Source organism: Photinus pyralis, unplaced genomic scaffold (assembly GCF_008802855.1).
Source record: "Photinus pyralis isolate 1611_PpyrPB1 unplaced genomic scaffold, Ppyr1.3 Ppyr1.4_LG7, whole genome shotgun sequence".
Taxonomy (NCBI): domain Eukaryota; kingdom Metazoa; phylum Arthropoda; class Insecta; order Coleoptera; family Lampyridae; genus Photinus; species Photinus pyralis.
This window is the reverse complement of record NW_022170738.1, coordinates 10,604,926-10,620,956: the sequence shown is the minus strand read 5'-3', so window position 1 is coordinate 10,620,956 and position 16,031 is coordinate 10,604,926. Positions and strand designations below refer to the sequence as shown.

The window sequence follows — 16,031 nt, the reverse complement described above, 5'->3', positions numbered from 1 at the left end:
CGTGATAGGCTGTTTCTCTTTCTTAAAAAATGATCTACCATGGTAGTATTGTAAGGCACGGTCAACACTAGATCATCATTAATGGTCGTTTGCACCGACAAATTTTAAAATCCATAGGCAGCGATTATTAGGACAACGGTTGCCATGGACCAGATGCCAGAGCATAATATAATGAAGGTACTCTGAAAGTGTCCCTTATTTCAAATTTAATCTCTAGTTCTCTATTTTTGTTTGGCGTCAAATTTTATTTTACTTTCTCTTTTTTGATCATATTACACGTAATTAAAGATCATGCTTTAAACAAAACTAGAACATTCCGATTACTTCCGAAGATATGCCAAAAAAACCGAAATTGTCGATGTTGTTATTTTTTCTGATGATATTTGAACACAGAAAAAATAAAAACCACTTTCCCATTGCCACTTTTGGAGCTCTACAAGACACTGTTGAGAAATTTTCAATCTAACGTTTCGTTTCGGAAAAATCATCATCAAATTTATTTTTTATGTGGCTGGTAAAAAAAGTAAACACTGTTTTGAGTAGCACCTTTTTTACGAATGACGACATTCTGCAATTTTCTTGTTTAGAACTTGTGCTATTTTTCTTGAAATTTAGTAATATTTAATTTTTAAATTTAATTAAAGTGGTACCTATGCGCTGGAAAATATTTTCATCCCTAATTATGAACTGAAATAGCCGCTATACAAAAATCCAATATCCCATATTCGTTAGTTCAGCCTTTCTTAAACTTTTTTTAACACGTACCCCTATGAAGTGGAATCTAAGAGGATGGACCAGAGCTCCCGCAAGGAGCGTATGTAGCATGATGTGTTGCCCAACGTTTGCATGCAATTTTTCTATACTGTCGATATTGAGTGTTTTCCTAAATTTCGTTTTAAACTGCGTAGAACGAATTTGAAAACCCGGTCAAAACATCTTCCTTACAACCTACTCATCCCGGCTATAAGACGTTTTTTTGTTAAATATCGCGTGAGACGCATCTAATCAGTCACATTATTTTTTGTTTAATGTCTGGGTTGCGCCCTGTAAAAAAATTGTTTTTCAAAAATACGAAATTATGGGGTTATCGCCTATCGGAAGAGTAAAGAAAAGTCGCAGATACTGTCGATAGGGTACTTATTAGTGTGCAATTCTTTTGTTAATTCCAATCTGAAATCTAAAAAAAGATGAAAATTTCTACTGTTACACGTCCTCCGTAACTCTGGAACAGTTCACTTTAGCAAGATTTTATAATACCAGGCAAAATGAACATCGATATTCAGATTATTCATGTAGGTTTCTTAACATTTGTTTATTCAATTCCACCAGATACAGTAGTCATGTACAATCTATGCCACTGCACTCTACGCAGTTGCCCACTCTTAACTAACGTTGCCTAATGTAATATATTAAATATAATAAATTATGTACATCAGATAGAATTGTAAGTGACATTGGTTACATTATCAGTTTCGCTATTTACAGTGCTTGCTGATGAAAAGGATACTTTTACTAACCCATTCTCAACATGCCTTCGTTTATGTTTTTTCATGCTACTGGAATCATAAAATCCTCTCTCACAAATTGGGCATACATGTGGTGTTTCTCCTGTATGAGTGCGAACATGTACAGTTAGATTTCCTTTTAAAGCAAAACTCTTGCTACAGTATTGACAAATGTATGGCCGTTCCCCGCTATGTGTGCGCATGTGATATTTTAAGTGAGACAACTGTGTAAATGCTTTTTTACAAATATCACAATTGTACGGTTTTTGCCCTGTATGAATCAGTAAATGTGCTTCGAAGCTTGCAACATGAGCAAACGATTTACTACAAATATTACATGTGTAAGGCTTCTCACCAGTATGTACTTTAAGGTGAGACTGTAAGGCAGCTTTTGTAACGAAACCTTTGCCGCAGTCACTGCACAAAAAACTTTTTTCACCATGCGTTAACTGATGGGCTTTTAATAGATGTTTAGTTTTATATGTTCGCTTACAAAAGGTACACTCAAAATTAGCACTTTGTTCCATTATTGATTTTTGATTGTTTACAATTTTAGAATTATGTTTAAGAAGGTGAGTATTGTAACGTGTTAATCTTTTAAAACCTCGACCGCAATGTGAACAAATATAATTACTGTCACCTTCGATTATCTCCCCTTTTATGTGAGTCTTTTTATGATTGTGAAGCGTAGTAGATTGTATAAATCCTTTTCCACAAACTTCACACACATGTGGCCTTTCACCAGTATGGGTCATCATATGACGTTTTAAATTCCCCGACATACTAAATCCCCGCAAACATATTTTACATTTGTATGGTCTTTCCTTTGTATGTGCCCTCATGTGTTGTTTTAATTTACTATTAGTGAACACTTTAGCACAAACTGTACAGGGATGTTTACGAATATCAAAATGTTGAGATAATTTGCAGTGTGCTTTTAATAATTTGTAGGTATGAAAAGCTTCCTTACAAGTGCTACAATTATAGGGGGTACTACCCTTTTTCTCAGATATGAGATCCTTTTTACATTTTCTTTGTGACACTTTCACTCGCTCCTCTTCTACACGTACACGACTTTCAGAGATGGAATAATCTTGATCTGGACTAAATACGTCGGTCGTTTTCTCACTTTTAATCATTTCATCCTCAGCAAAGTGTTTTGAACTTATATCTCGTAAGTAGCGCAAAATAACATCAGATTGTTGACATTTCTGCACAAAGGAGTGCATTCTGAACAGGTCCGTTAAGCAATTACGACATATTGTTTGCGGCAAACCGTCGTCGAGATGCACCTTAAACCTAAGAAGTAAGGATACCGTATAAACATATGAGCAACTAACGGTACCTTAGTCGATGTGTATAACTGAAGCAGATCACACACAGATTTCTCCTCATAATTTGTACCGACGATTGGTTTATTTTCCCCTTCTTTCAAGCAAGTTCTGCACATATTTGGAAATTTTGAAATAGTAACGTTAAAGTCCTTGTAATTTAAAAAAAATTTCTTTTCTTCTAGTAACTGTAACATTCCTTGTAATACAGACATATTACTTCAACCACAAAGAGAAATTCTCGGTTTCTTTTAAATTTTAACAATCAAAAACTGTAAAAATCTTTTTTTTAAATCACGTTTTATTTGTTGACCAACCGTGCATTTGTATCATGCTTCTGCCACAGCTTACTTACTATCCAGCTCCGCAACTCTCGAGCGGCGCCTTTGATCTGGCGGTCTACAACCAAGCGAGATGGAATGGTGCCCTCTTTCTCGCGCTTGGGGTAAAAGTCGGGGCCGTATTAAACGAATTTTCATCGCGCGGTCGCTTCACAGTACCGTAGTAGGTGATTTTTGAGCTGTATTGTAATGTGAACGTTTAGAATTTGCTGTACAATATTACGTAATATTGCAATGAAAGTAGGGTTAGGTGTTTAATACATTTTATTGCCTAATTGAATTGAATTCGGGACAATGGCCAACGTGGCAACACTGGGCTTGATTGCACGCCAAACAGGCAATGTAGTCTTTTACCCCAAGAGGCGGGGCATAAGCGCTGCGCGCGTAGATCGGCGCAAACCGCTCCCGCCAAGAGAGTTGTGCAGCTGGATAGTAAGTAAGCTGTGCTTCTGCGACTGTGCACCCCCCCCCCCCCCCCCAAGTAACACCATGTATGTATAGTATTCTATGGTTACGTTTTAACCTCAAAAGCTAAATGCTTTTGCTTTTAGCGTTTTTGTAGTTTGCATACGTAAATATTAGTGGACGTTTTGCGTAATGGTAAGTAGTAAGTCTTTAAATGTAGCCCACACTTTTTGTATCTTGTTTTAGGCTCGAAATGCAGAAAAAGCAATGTAAGTTACACGAGTGTTAAGAGAATATCAGAACTTTTTTTTCTTAGGACAACATTAGCCCGATGGAGGGCCGCACAATTAGGCGAATCTGATAAACATAAAAAAAGACGCCCTTACTTGGCGACCGAATGTAAAAACCTGTATGCGTGCGAAAAGTGGCGTATGCAAATAATTCGCGAGATAGCGAAGAAAGTTGCACAAATTCAAAATGCGGGATTGGGGGAATTTAGAATAAGAGATCTTAACGACGAAATTAATAAGTTGCTTAGAGAAAAAAGACATTGGGAGGTACAAATTAAGGACTTGGGAGGGCCAGATTATCAAAGGGTCGGTCCTAAAATGCTTGATCACGAAGGAAAAGAAGTACCAGGCAATAAGGGATATAAATATTTCGGAGCAGCCAAAGAACTTCCAGGTAAAAGTGATCTAAAACAATCTAAAATGAAATTGTATTTACATAACAAAATAATCGACTAGCTTTTACAATTTGTAGGTGTTCGAGAATTATTTGAACAGGAGCCACCACTTCCACCTAGAAAAACACGTGCAGAGTTGATGAAGGATATTGATGCGGATTACTACGGATATCGTGATGATGATGATGGCATTCTAATTCCGCTTGAACAGGTTGCTGAAAAAAATGGTACGTTTATTCTGCACATACATTTTCTTAATATCTTTACTTACTATAGCCAAACAGAAAGCAATAACAGAATGGAAAGTGGACAAAGCTAATGAAAATAATAACACCGAGGATGATGAAGAAAATATTTACAATGTAAATGATTCGTCCGACGAAGAGTACATTACAGATAGTTCTTGGGAAAAATTTGCTGTTCAGATTCCCGTACCCACACAACATGATGTCGAACAAGCATTATTAAGACGAAGGAAACAAGAACTTTTAGAAAAATATGGGGCATTATCAGAAGAAGATAAATAACTACCTACTTACATTTAAGATATATCCGCTTTTATGATTCCTCTACATAGGAGAGTAAATTCTGTAACAGACTCCGAGAGTTTTCTTTTGTTTGCCTTTTCTCTGAAAGTTTATACTTTATTGATTATGATAAACATATTTTTTATACCTTAATACGAGTTTTATAAAGTTTTCTTTTTGATTGCTGGTTATCAAAGGTGTTGGAAATCCGTCCTGCGCTAATTGTATATTTAACCAACGGCATAAATTATCACAGTACTTTTTGTTTAAAATCAATAAAATATCCGACAATATGTCCGCCGCAGATCGAGGCACAGTTCCACCTAAATTTATTAATATTCTATTAACCAAACCATCTCCACACTTTTGAATAACATGAGCCTGATCGTTTTCACGACTCAGCGATATAAAATTGACTAAAAAAGCCGTACACGCTTTTAAGGTTTGAACTTCGGGTAAACCCAAACATAGAACAGCTAAAAAAATATTATTACAAAAAATAACATAAGCCCATACCATACCACATTGGAACATGGCCACACAATCCAAATTACTGTTGAAAATAAGTCTACTATTTCTCTTAGATACATGGGTTAGCATAGAAAAAAAGCTTTCCACAACATCTCCTTTTTCGGACAACTGATTGTGGCAATTTAGTTCAGCACACATTTCCAAAGTTTGACGGATCAGTTCGTACAGGAGTTGGTGCAATAAACAAATAACGTCTTCGTCTATTCCAAACATAACTAGAATCTACAAATGTAACGACCCTAATATTTAAAATGAAACTCAAAGCTGCAATCAATATACAGGATCATGGCCAATTCATTTAGACACCGCTGCCATCACAGTACTCAAATGTTGGTATGAGAAAAGCTGCATCTTTCATTTTACTGTCCAATTTGCCCGACAATGAACATTACTTTATTCAGTCGCCATTCATAATTAAAGATGCGTTTTGTATTTTGTTTTTGTTGTTAAAAAGGTGAAACATTGCAGACCCACTGCTTACATGGAAAATGCATAAGTTTATCCCTTTACATACTTTAGTACATTCTAGCTGTCAGATGCGCTCGATGACCTGTGGTACATAACAGTCAAAGAGCTAGCGAACCATTCGATTAACCCATTTCCTACAAAGCTAAAAAATTTTTAAATGATGCTTTATTATCAGTCAATTAAGAATATACCGTTCTGGCAGGCATCTCGCGGTTGCGTCGTGATCCTTTAAGGCGGCTCTCACACTGAGGCAACAAGCAATACGCAACATCATTTTGACATTATCTGTCACCGAAGCAAAAATTGACTGACTACGCAATATATATGGCTTTGCAACGTGCAGTGCGTATCGCCAGAAATAAATGTTGTTGTAACTAGTAAACACTTTCTGTCCGATTGAAATCGTTGCTTGTGAGACTTGCAGAATAGTTTCAACTGATAATATTGCCAGTTGCCCATTGCCTATTAGTCCCAGAGCTGGTAGGCATTTTTGGGTAGGTATTTGAGGCACACTGAGAACTTGTCCAACACCTCTCCAATAATACCCAAACACAGAAATGCAGACCTGGCTGAGGAGTGACGGGGCTAACACTTTGCCAGGGGCCTTCACAGTTTGAAAAAATAATGTCATTGATTTGTGAATCAATTTCAGACATATGCAGACATAGCTAAAACGCTGCAACAACTATCAAGTATGCGAAATCGATATTAAAACTTGTGTGAAATTGATTGACAAATTAATGACACTGGGCCAAGGGACTCCTGATTTGAAGAGTATACTGGCCGCAATAAATGCATGAACACCTAGTGTACTTTGATCACTTTTGACGAACGTTTCAGGAGAATTGTCTTTATTTTGCATAAGAAACGATGAAAATTTCAACATGACAATACATTCAACGTCTTGGCTGCAGTAGCGGAAAATTCGAATATAAGTTTAAGAACAATTCTTCCTCAAATCAATTTCTTTTTTTTCGATTATGTACTCGGGTTCCGGAAAATGATAAACAAATAGTATCTGATGCAGATGCTTTTTCTCTTGCGTCGGTTAGTTGAAAGAGAATTAAATATGAAAATCGTTTGACGTCAAACAACGATAACTTAGATGCGATGCGCTTGTAATTTGTTAAACGATTCCAAAGCATCACTGATTTATAAAAATGTAATTTTTTATTTTGTGGATTTCTACAGTTTTGAAAAAGGGAAAATTATAAGTAATCGTATGAACAGATTTTATTTTTTTAAATTTTTGTAATTTCGTTATCAAATACTCAAATTTAGTTGGCGTTTTCAGTTTTAAAACAGCCGTCATTTAGCCACAAGTGTCACATTTGCACCAATCTAAATTGGCACACTGGTACATTAGTCCCACACTACCTACACGACTCTCAATAATTGCCTGAACTACTAAAATTTAATTTTTTCTTTACCTTACAATTCAACGCAATCGATTATACGAAAACAATTACCGAAAATATGCTAGTTAATAAGGTACTTTCTCACTAATGTTACTCAATTGTCGCCGTGTAACCCACACCTCAAAGCGTGCATATGCTGCCTCGTATGCGGGACATGAGTTCAGAGGTGTCAATTTGAAAAGGCGACAACCCTGTGCATACCACAACACTTACCGTTTTAGATAAAAGTAAAATACTAGCTTGTGGTGCTAGCGAATATGTGCTAACTAGCAGTTCCAATATACTTGGCAGTAAAGTTTTAGAATCGTTCATTAACGTCGTAATAACATGCTTTAACAATTCACATAACACCTCCATTAATTCGGTATTAGCGTAGTATGTTCTGGAAATTCGCAAATAAAGTGGCAAAGTGTTTTGTACAACTAGAAGGATGGGTTGTTTTATTGTTGATGCATCTGTTGACACATTTTTTTGTTTCACATGCAGTGTTGCAAATAAAGCCGATAACATTTTCAATCGAGTTGTAAGTGATATACCGACACCCGTACTCTGAAACAAAATACTAGATATAATGGAGAAGAATAGCATTTTAGACTTACAGTTTGGGAATTTAATAGAGCTTCTATTTCCTGAATGAACGAACCGACAATGGCATTCAGGCATTCCATAATTTTATTAATAGGCATTATACTTAAAATTATACCTACGCTGTGCATTAATCGTGTACGTTCGGCCAAACGCAACTGTCCCGTTTGTAATACACACTGCAAATACCAAATAAATTTGAAGCAAGTTGCAAACAATCCAACCTGGCACACAGCTAGGAGATGATCTGCGTAACTGACGAGTTCGTTTTGGCAGTTACGCGAAATGTCCTTTAATGCCAACGTAGCATTGGGAGCAACCTCTGTATTACCCAATCCCGATGTTATCAACGGTATAACGTTATCAAGAACTTGCGGGTGGTCCGCAATCCACTCTGAGTATGCGCCTACCGTGTCCAAAGCAGTTGCCAACACTTTAATATGTAAATCGTCGTAAGGAATGTCTTTAATAGTACTCATTAGCTTAGGAAGGTATAAAGTTTCCCATTCGATGCATTCAGAGACAGCCGCAAAGGCATGTAAGCAACTTTCGACAGCATTCCAATTCATTGAAAACTTGTGACACTCTACCAATGCTTCCAGCAATTTTGACTGTAAAATATCCAACATTTCTAAATTTAAAACATTGTAACAATACATAAATGTGTCGGCAACATCTTGCCTATAGCATCTAAACATTTCCTTATCATCGAGAGACCAACAAACGTTTGGCGGATCCTCCCATATGTTGGGATACATTGACTTACGAAGTAGTATACACACCAACTGTCGATAATACGGTTTAACGATCCGTAATAATTCAGCACATTCTGCCGAATCGAGAGATAGAATGTCATCCTATAGTCGATATTATTAAATTTAAAACAGAAACTAGTTCTTTTCGATACCTGCAGTGTATACCAAAATCCGAATGGTAAACTACTACTCGATTCGTCTACTGGATAAATGCCTCTTAAATTTGAGCAACCTAAAATACACGCCAATATATCAGTCGTAAGTTGTTGCTCTTCAGGATTAGCAGATTTGAGATAAGAAATTAGTAGTTTAGCGTGAGTATCCGCAATGGTGATTATTAATCCATATATATTTGCTATGATATCCTAGAAAAAGTAAGTTAAAAACCATCGATAAGTAATATCCATCACCTTGTTTGAATCACCAGTGAGAGATTCGGTTTGCAAAATTTTTCCAAATTTCTCCAAGATATTCCGTGTATGCTTCAAAACATACGTATTAAATTTCAATGTTTGCGGTTGAAGCATTATGGACGATAGAGCCTCAATAGCTGTTTCTGTAAGTTCCAATTCTTCGGATGAGAGACATTCCGCTTCTTGCCTGTTCCTAATTATTTATTATTAACTACAGTTACTTTCCCGATATAATGGGAAATATTTTGGGGCGATCAAAAATGAGTGACTGTCGAGTCGCCTTTGGAATTTCTAGTTAAGAACGATCTCCCATGTAAACAAAAATTCCAAAGCCGACTAGACGGTCACTCACTTTTGATCTCTATGTACATTACATACCAATACACGTAACAAGTTAAATCCACCAATAAATTCATAATATGAGAGCCCTGTTCAATAGTAATGCCTCCTAACTGAATCCACGTGGACGCACAACGTGTAGAGTTTAGGTACGTCGTTAAATTAGCAATACTGTAGCCACCGCCCGTAACGGGCAATAAACACATTTCAATAACCTTAAGAATATCCTTACTAACATCGTATAAAACACTCCTTACTCGGTTTTTCTGACTGACAGCCAATGTCGTACTTTGAAACTGAAATTTCCGAATATAGACTTCGTTTAATAATAAACGTCCTCACTTCCTCCGGTATAACTGACAATATCTCTAGCAACATCCAAATGACACGTTCCGGCTCGACATTAGGTAAATGACGTGGTTGGAAGCTGGAAACCAATTCTTCAAAAGCATTTGGCCAATGGAGAGGTACGGTGTGAATAATATATGCAGATAACTTCATAAAGACTTTGTTAAAATGATTTCGTATGCTTGGTTACTTACTGTGATACATAGGCGATTCAATATTAACTTGGGACCCATCGCATAATTAACTATCGATTCCAAAATTCGATTTTTCAGTAGTTCATAGTGGTCGACAGGTACTTCCGACCAACACTTCATCAATTTAGTATGAAGTGTTGTAGCCGCAAAAAATTGGACTTCGGAGCTCTTAAAATATAACCACTTTCTATATTGCTTCACGATTTTATATTTTTACCCTTCGTAGATCTAATAATTCCCACACAAAACTCCAAGCTTGGGGAGAATTCTGTGCCTCGGTAAGCCATCGATGAGCTTCTGCTTGCTGACCAGCCTCAGTTTTGTAAAACAAAGTAACGGCCCTTTCTAAATTTTCAACGGAATAATCCATTTCTTCTCATATTTTACTCTAGCCAAAGAGTATTTTTTGCTCTAACAATACTTTATCACTTACAGATGTGTTTCATATTGACTCCCTCGATACTGCGCAAACGCAAGCGCGCTAAAATTTGAAATTGCTTTAACCCGCTCGAAATAATAAAGCAAGCGTTTGGTCATATGGTATAATATGTTTGAAAGCAACCGGCATGATCTCTACACTTTACAGCCTAATATGGAATATACAACAACAATTGATAACGTTATTATTTATTATAATCAAAACTCTTCTACCATCATGGTGTAGAGAAAATAAATTTACATATTCTACCACATAAGTCACTATAAACCAAGCTATAGACTATTGTGTTCCATTTTTCCTATCTCGCGTTAACTTCTAAAGGCGCAGATAGACTAGCAAGTTGTGCGAGAATCTCGCGGGAGAAACTTCCACATGTATTTACACTGTGAGCAATAAGTGTCGCGATATAAACTGTCGGGCAAGTTGGGTGAGCCATTGCTGTCGCATCGCAAGTTCTCACAAAGCTGTTTATACCGGCCGCGTAAAGGTCCTTTAGTTGTAGAAGTGTCGCGCCGCTTTCGAAATGCGGCGGACCGTCGAGCCTCTCTACGAGCGGGTGTTCCGGATGATCGGACGGTCCTACTTTCTCTCTGAAGGGCTTACGTGCGTGATTGCTAGTTGCCCCGAAATATAAAGGAATCTAGATCAAAAGGGGGCCCTTCGCGTCTCGCGCGTTTGTGTGCCTTCCGTCATCTGACGGTCGGTCTGGTGAACCTCGCACTCAATTTCGCGCCTCGAATTACAGGCAGCTGCATTATCGGCAATCTACGGAAAGTTCAGCGAGCGCCCGTTAGATGGATCTACTCGCGATTCCCGTAGATGGTCTTTTGCAATCGTTCGATGTTCGATCGGTAGCCTAACCTCAGAAACTTGCGTGAATTTGTTGTTAGAAATAAATAAATAAAAGGTAATGAACGCCTATTCTAGAATTACCCTTTCGCTCTTTCAGGCCTAAAGTGGCGGAGAACCGACCGGTCCGGCAGTAAAGGTGCCGGCGGCGGACTCTGCCGTTCCATCCGAAAATTGAAGACGATCGCCCCCCGCTTGTTTTGCTCATCAGCCCCTCTTTCTCGGATGCACGAGAAACGTTAGAACTCAATTACTACGAGAGGGACCTCAAGAAGGTCGAAGTGCCTTGCAATTGAAACGTTCCGTCGGGATTTCAGCCGTCCGACGCCGATGCCATTCCGCATACCTATAAGTGAAAGGATTGAGGCCGCAAGTTTGTACCGGAGTACATGGTTTAAGCTGCCAGATGAGTGCAGGTAGTTTCGGTCGCCACGCAGCATTAAACGATCCGATAAGAAGAGAGCATCTGCGGATATCCCTTCCATTCTCGAGCCAACAGGTTTATCAAGAACCGACTGAAAGCGACCTGATGGAATGTCCCTCATCCCGTTGAAAAATGGACAGATCCTTGTTTGGGCCGCAACGCGTTGAGATACCATCGATTCCCTCGGGAAAATGATTGCTGCTAAAACTGGTGACCTGAGATCCGTGCAATACTTCAAAAAGCGAATAAGTATTGCTGTTCGGCGGGGGGAACGCCGCCTCCATTATGGGCACCTCCTTCGGTGCCCATGGAGGAAGTGTTTTACCTTTTGTAAATTTATTATTGTTTAATTTAAGTTTTATTGTTATGTAATAAGTGCTTGTTTACAATGAAAGTATAGGTAAAAAATACGTAAAACTTAAAAATTTCGCAAAGTTGAACTGTATAGAAACGTACGAGGGTGTTTATAATGAGCGTAATTTTTACGTAAACGATGTGTAAGCCTTGCGCGTAGTCACAAAAGATGAAAATGTTTCAAAGTTACGTACGGTCAAAGATCGTACTACTATGAAGTATGAAGTACGATCTTTGGTTTATTGTAAACAGCGAAGTAAATTTTGTGGAAACGATACGAATATGTACGAGTTACGGTTTATGAAATATTTACGTGAACGTTCATTGTAAACAAACACTAAGTATAAATATACTTTATACATTAATGAAAATATATGTAGCTCTAGCTAAGGTATAATTAAAATTTCAAATAGAAATGGTTTGAGCCATCGATTGGCGCTGTCAGAATTTCGACGAAAAATTGAAAGGGCTGTAGCTTTTGATCTAGTTGCCCGATCTTGGAACTGTTTGAAATTACGGATTCTACAGGCCACATTCTATAAGAAAATGTTTTTTTCCGGTCGATCCGAGACAATTTTCTCTTCGGGCCAAAAAAAAAGGAAGTGTATACAACCTTCCTTTTTTACCAAAAATCGACTGCACCAAAATTTCTCGGGGAAAAAACTTTTTCTTATTAATTTGGGTGCGTAGAATCCAAAACGATTCGTACTTTTTCGATTAGACGTCTCAATAGTCTAAATAGCATTATGCGGGTCACTCTGTAATTGGGCGCATGCCTGTTGAGGGCCCAAAACAAGAGAGGGATAATAAAAAAAAAAAAGTTATGGGCAAAAAACCAATCATAAGTATGTAACCTGACGTGTAGGCAACCTTACATACTCGAAGATCGGCCATGTTTTTTTTTATATACAGGGTGTTACACGACCGTTCGAAAAAAAAAAATCGGGTTGTAGAGGGCATCAAAACAAGCACTTTTTCCAAATAAACCGAGGGTCCAACGTGTTTCGTTTGGGAGCCACCCCCCAAAGAGTGTAGAAATCTGCATTTCTTCTTTAATTTTTTTCTCAGCAACCATAAGAGTTACAAAGTCGGGTGGCATGTCTTTGAATAGGTTTTTGGGTATGCTCTTTCCGATTTTGCAATTTTTTTTCAAAATTCCTACCCCTAAAGGGCGCACCCCTAAACTAGGGTGCAAAAAAAAAATTCTGATTTCGACGAAATTTGGTATCTGGGGTTTTTTTAACATGAAAATCACGAATCTGAAATTAGTTTTTGAAAATTCGAAAAAAAAGTTCCACTGCAATTCTTGGCGGGACAACATAATTCCACGAAATTTGTTGTGTACATACTAAACGAGTTAAGGAACAAAACTGTCGAACAGTTTTTTAAAATAACTTTTCAAACAAAAGTTATACTCATTTGAATCTGGTCCTTCGGGTCGCGAAGTGTCCCAAGCCTACTAGTAAGCCAGGAGCGTGTTCTTTTGGAAGTTATTTTTCAACCTAAGATTATGAAAATTTTTGATCATAGTGAAAAAGTATCATACGGAAAGTGATTTGACTTTTTCCCCTACCTTATTTAGATAATAAATAATCGATCAGCGCTTTAAGATTCCTTGGTAGGTGTTTTAATCGATACATCGAATTTTTTAATCATTTAATGACCGAATTAATTCCAAATAACAAAATATCGACTCAAACCGTTAATCTTTTGTTTTTGCAACATTGTCAACCAACACATGCGAAATTATGGCTTACTAGTAGGCTTGGGACACTTCGCGACCCGAAGGACCAACATTCAAATGAGTATAACTTTTGTTTGAAAAGTTATTTTAAAAAACTGTTCGGCAGTTTTGTTCCTTAACTCGTTTAGTATGTACACAACAAATTTCGTGGAATTATCTCTATTTTCGTTGTCCCGCCAAGAATTGCAGTGGAACTTTTTTTTTTCGAATTTTCAAAAACTAATTTCAGATTCGTGATTTTCATGTTAAAAAACCCCCAGATACCAAATTTCGTCGAAATCAGAATTTTTTTTGCACGCTAGTTTAGGGGTGCGCCCTTTAGGGGTAGGAATTTTGAAAAAAAAATTGCAAAATCGGAAAGAGCATACCCAAAAACCTATTCAAAGACATGCCACCCGACTTTGTAACTCTTATGGTTGCTCAGAAAAAAATTAAAGAAGAAATGCAGATTTCAACACTCTTTGGGGGGTGGCTCCCAAACGAAACACGTTGGACCCTCGGTTTATTTGGAAAAAGTGCTTGTTTTGATGCCCTCTACAACCCGATTTTTTTTTTTCGAACGGTCGTGTAACACCCTGTATAGAACATTGTAAACGCGATCCCTGGTACTAGGAGAACATAATCGTGAGAAGGTTTTTAAAAATTCGCGGTGCTTGAATCGACATATATCGGTAAAGTCGATTCCCGTATTATTTATGGACATTTTTATAACCACAAATTATCGTTTATTTTTTCTATAATGTTATTTATTATTATTCCCCTTTAAAGATTTAAATTATGGAATTGGGATTGAAATTGAACTAACGAAACGATCTGGGCATGTACCTAGTTCAGACTCCCGGCCCCCGGAAGAAGATTTAGGTTAGGTTAGGTTAGGTTAGGTTAGGTGGGCTATCACCTGACCCAATTCCTGACGGGACACGGGGAAAATGCCGTGTACTTACTGCGGATAGGGAAACGCGATAGTGACGAGTGTGTAGACTGCGGAGATAGAGACACGGAGGGACATGCCGTATTTGAATGTCAGAGATGGACAAGAGGCAGAATAGAGACCGAGACAGAAGTGGCAGCAAGTCTACAGCCGGAAAACATCATCCAGTTGATGATAGAGAGCGAGAGCAAGTGGACCACAATCGCGCGGTTCGTGATCACCGTAGTCCAAACCAGGGAGAGGGAGGCATGGACTAGGGGTCAATAGACGGGCAATACATAATAACTAAGGCTACATCTATGGGGACGAACACCTACCCCGGCCGTTCGGCATAGCGAGGAATGCTAGCGCGGTGCCCTATGCCGACAACTATGGCGAGTGACGATGAGTCGATAGAGGATAGGGTTTTAGTGGGTAAACCTTACCTAGATGGAAGGGAGTCCCACACACCCCCCCCCTGAAACCTTTTATAGGGAACAGCCTATAAAAGGTTTCCCAAACCTCATTAAAAAAAAAAAAAAAAAAGGTTAGGTTTAGGTTAGGTTAGGTTAGGTTTTAGGTTAGGTTAGGTTAGGTTAGGTTAGGTTAGGTTAGGGGTAGGTTAGGTTAGGTTAGGTTAGGTTAGGTTAGGTTAGGTTAGGTTAGGTTAGGGTTAGGTTTCCACCCTAAGTACCCTGGCGATACTGGATCATATAAGGGAGGACGCAGTTAGTGGCACGCATAGAACGCGGAAAATATGCCTGATGGCATCGGTAGATGTAAAAAACGCCTTCAACTCAGTCTCGCACCGTTACATCACTAAGGCATTGAAAGAAATGGGAGTCCCGGACTACTTGAGAAAGGTCGCGAGAAGCTACTTAATAAACCGGACCGTTGAGATCCAGAAACCAGAAGGGGGGACATACATATTCAGTCCAGAAGCAGGAGTTCCACAGGGGAGTGTCCTGGGACCAATACTCTGGAACGTGGCCTACGACGGAGTCCTGAGGCTCGAGGTGCCCGATGGGGTAAATATAATTGGTTTCGCCGACGACATCACCATAGTCGTGGTGGACAAGACCATGGAAACGGCAATTCACAAACTCCAGGCCACGACTGAAAAAATCAGCCTCTGGATGGAAACGAGGAACCTACAGATTGTGCCTGAAAAAACGAAAGTGGCCCGACTAACGGGACGGAGAAGACTAGAGGACGTTTCCTTTGACATATTAGGGAAGACAATAGAAGCGGAAAAGTCGATCAAAATTCTGGGAGTAATAATTGATAAAAACGGAACTTTCTTAGAGCACGTGAAATACGCGGTAGCGAAGGCCCTCAAAACTTACACGGCCCTTGAGAGGATAATGCCGAATAGTGGGGGCGCGAGAGCAAGCAAGAGGAGAGTGTTAGTGAGTGCCGTAACGTCAACCTTACTGTACGGGAGTGAAGTATGGTGCGGAGCAATT

The 16,031-nt window shown here is 38.6% G+C and overlaps 3 protein-coding genes across 5 annotated transcripts; 1 reads left to right on the top strand and 2 right to left on the bottom strand.

Annotated features, from left to right (window-relative positions):
- Positions 1–483: 483 nt before the first annotated feature.
- LOC116176988 (zinc finger protein OZF-like) lies at positions 484–3,603 on the bottom strand. 2 transcript variants are annotated; one of them, XM_031495841.1, is made up of 2 exons: positions 2,851–3,603; positions 484–2,804 (listed from the first exon to the last, which is right to left on the bottom strand). In XM_031495841.1, the coding sequence occupies exons 1-2, from the start codon at positions 2,898–2,900 to the stop codon at positions 1,433–1,435; spliced, it is 1,422 nt and encodes a 473-aa protein (XP_031351701.1). In that variant the 5' UTR covers positions 2,901–3,603; the 3' UTR covers positions 484–1,432. The 2 variants fall into 2 exon arrangements, with proteins under 2 accessions (XP_031351701.1, XP_031351700.1); XM_031495840.1 differs by having other exon boundaries at positions 486–2,797; positions 2,851–3,602.
- A 54-nt stretch (positions 3,604–3,657) lies between these two features.
- On the top strand, positions 3,658–4,866 carry LOC116175888 (pre-mRNA-splicing factor ISY1 homolog). The gene is made up of 5 exons (XM_031494244.1): positions 3,658–3,777; positions 3,829–3,851; positions 3,899–4,266; positions 4,345–4,494; positions 4,544–4,866. Exons 1-5 carry the CDS (start codon positions 3,775–3,777, stop codon positions 4,792–4,794), a joined length of 795 nt encoding a protein of 264 aa, XP_031350104.1. The 5' UTR covers positions 3,658–3,774; the 3' UTR covers positions 4,795–4,866.
- On the bottom strand, positions 4,287–10,297 carry LOC116175886 (importin-13). Of its 2 annotated transcripts, XM_031494242.1 has the most exons (13): positions 10,063–10,297; positions 9,846–10,013; positions 9,646–9,798; positions 9,343–9,599; positions 8,962–9,157; positions 8,704–8,916; positions 8,021–8,653; positions 7,811–7,975; positions 7,425–7,760; positions 5,316–5,547; positions 4,943–5,270; positions 4,807–4,896; positions 4,287–4,482 (listed from the first exon to the last, which is right to left on the bottom strand). In XM_031494242.1, the coding sequence occupies exons 1-12, from the start codon at positions 10,213–10,215 to the stop codon at positions 4,809–4,811; spliced, it is 2,922 nt and encodes a 973-aa protein (XP_031350102.1). In that variant the 5' UTR covers positions 10,216–10,297; the 3' UTR covers positions 4,287–4,482; positions 4,807–4,808. The 2 variants fall into 2 exon arrangements, with proteins under 2 accessions (XP_031350102.1, XP_031350103.1); XM_031494243.1 differs by lacking the exon at positions 10,063–10,297 and having other exon boundaries at positions 9,646–9,730; positions 9,846–9,987.
- Between the last annotated feature and the right edge of the window lie 5,734 nt (positions 10,298–16,031).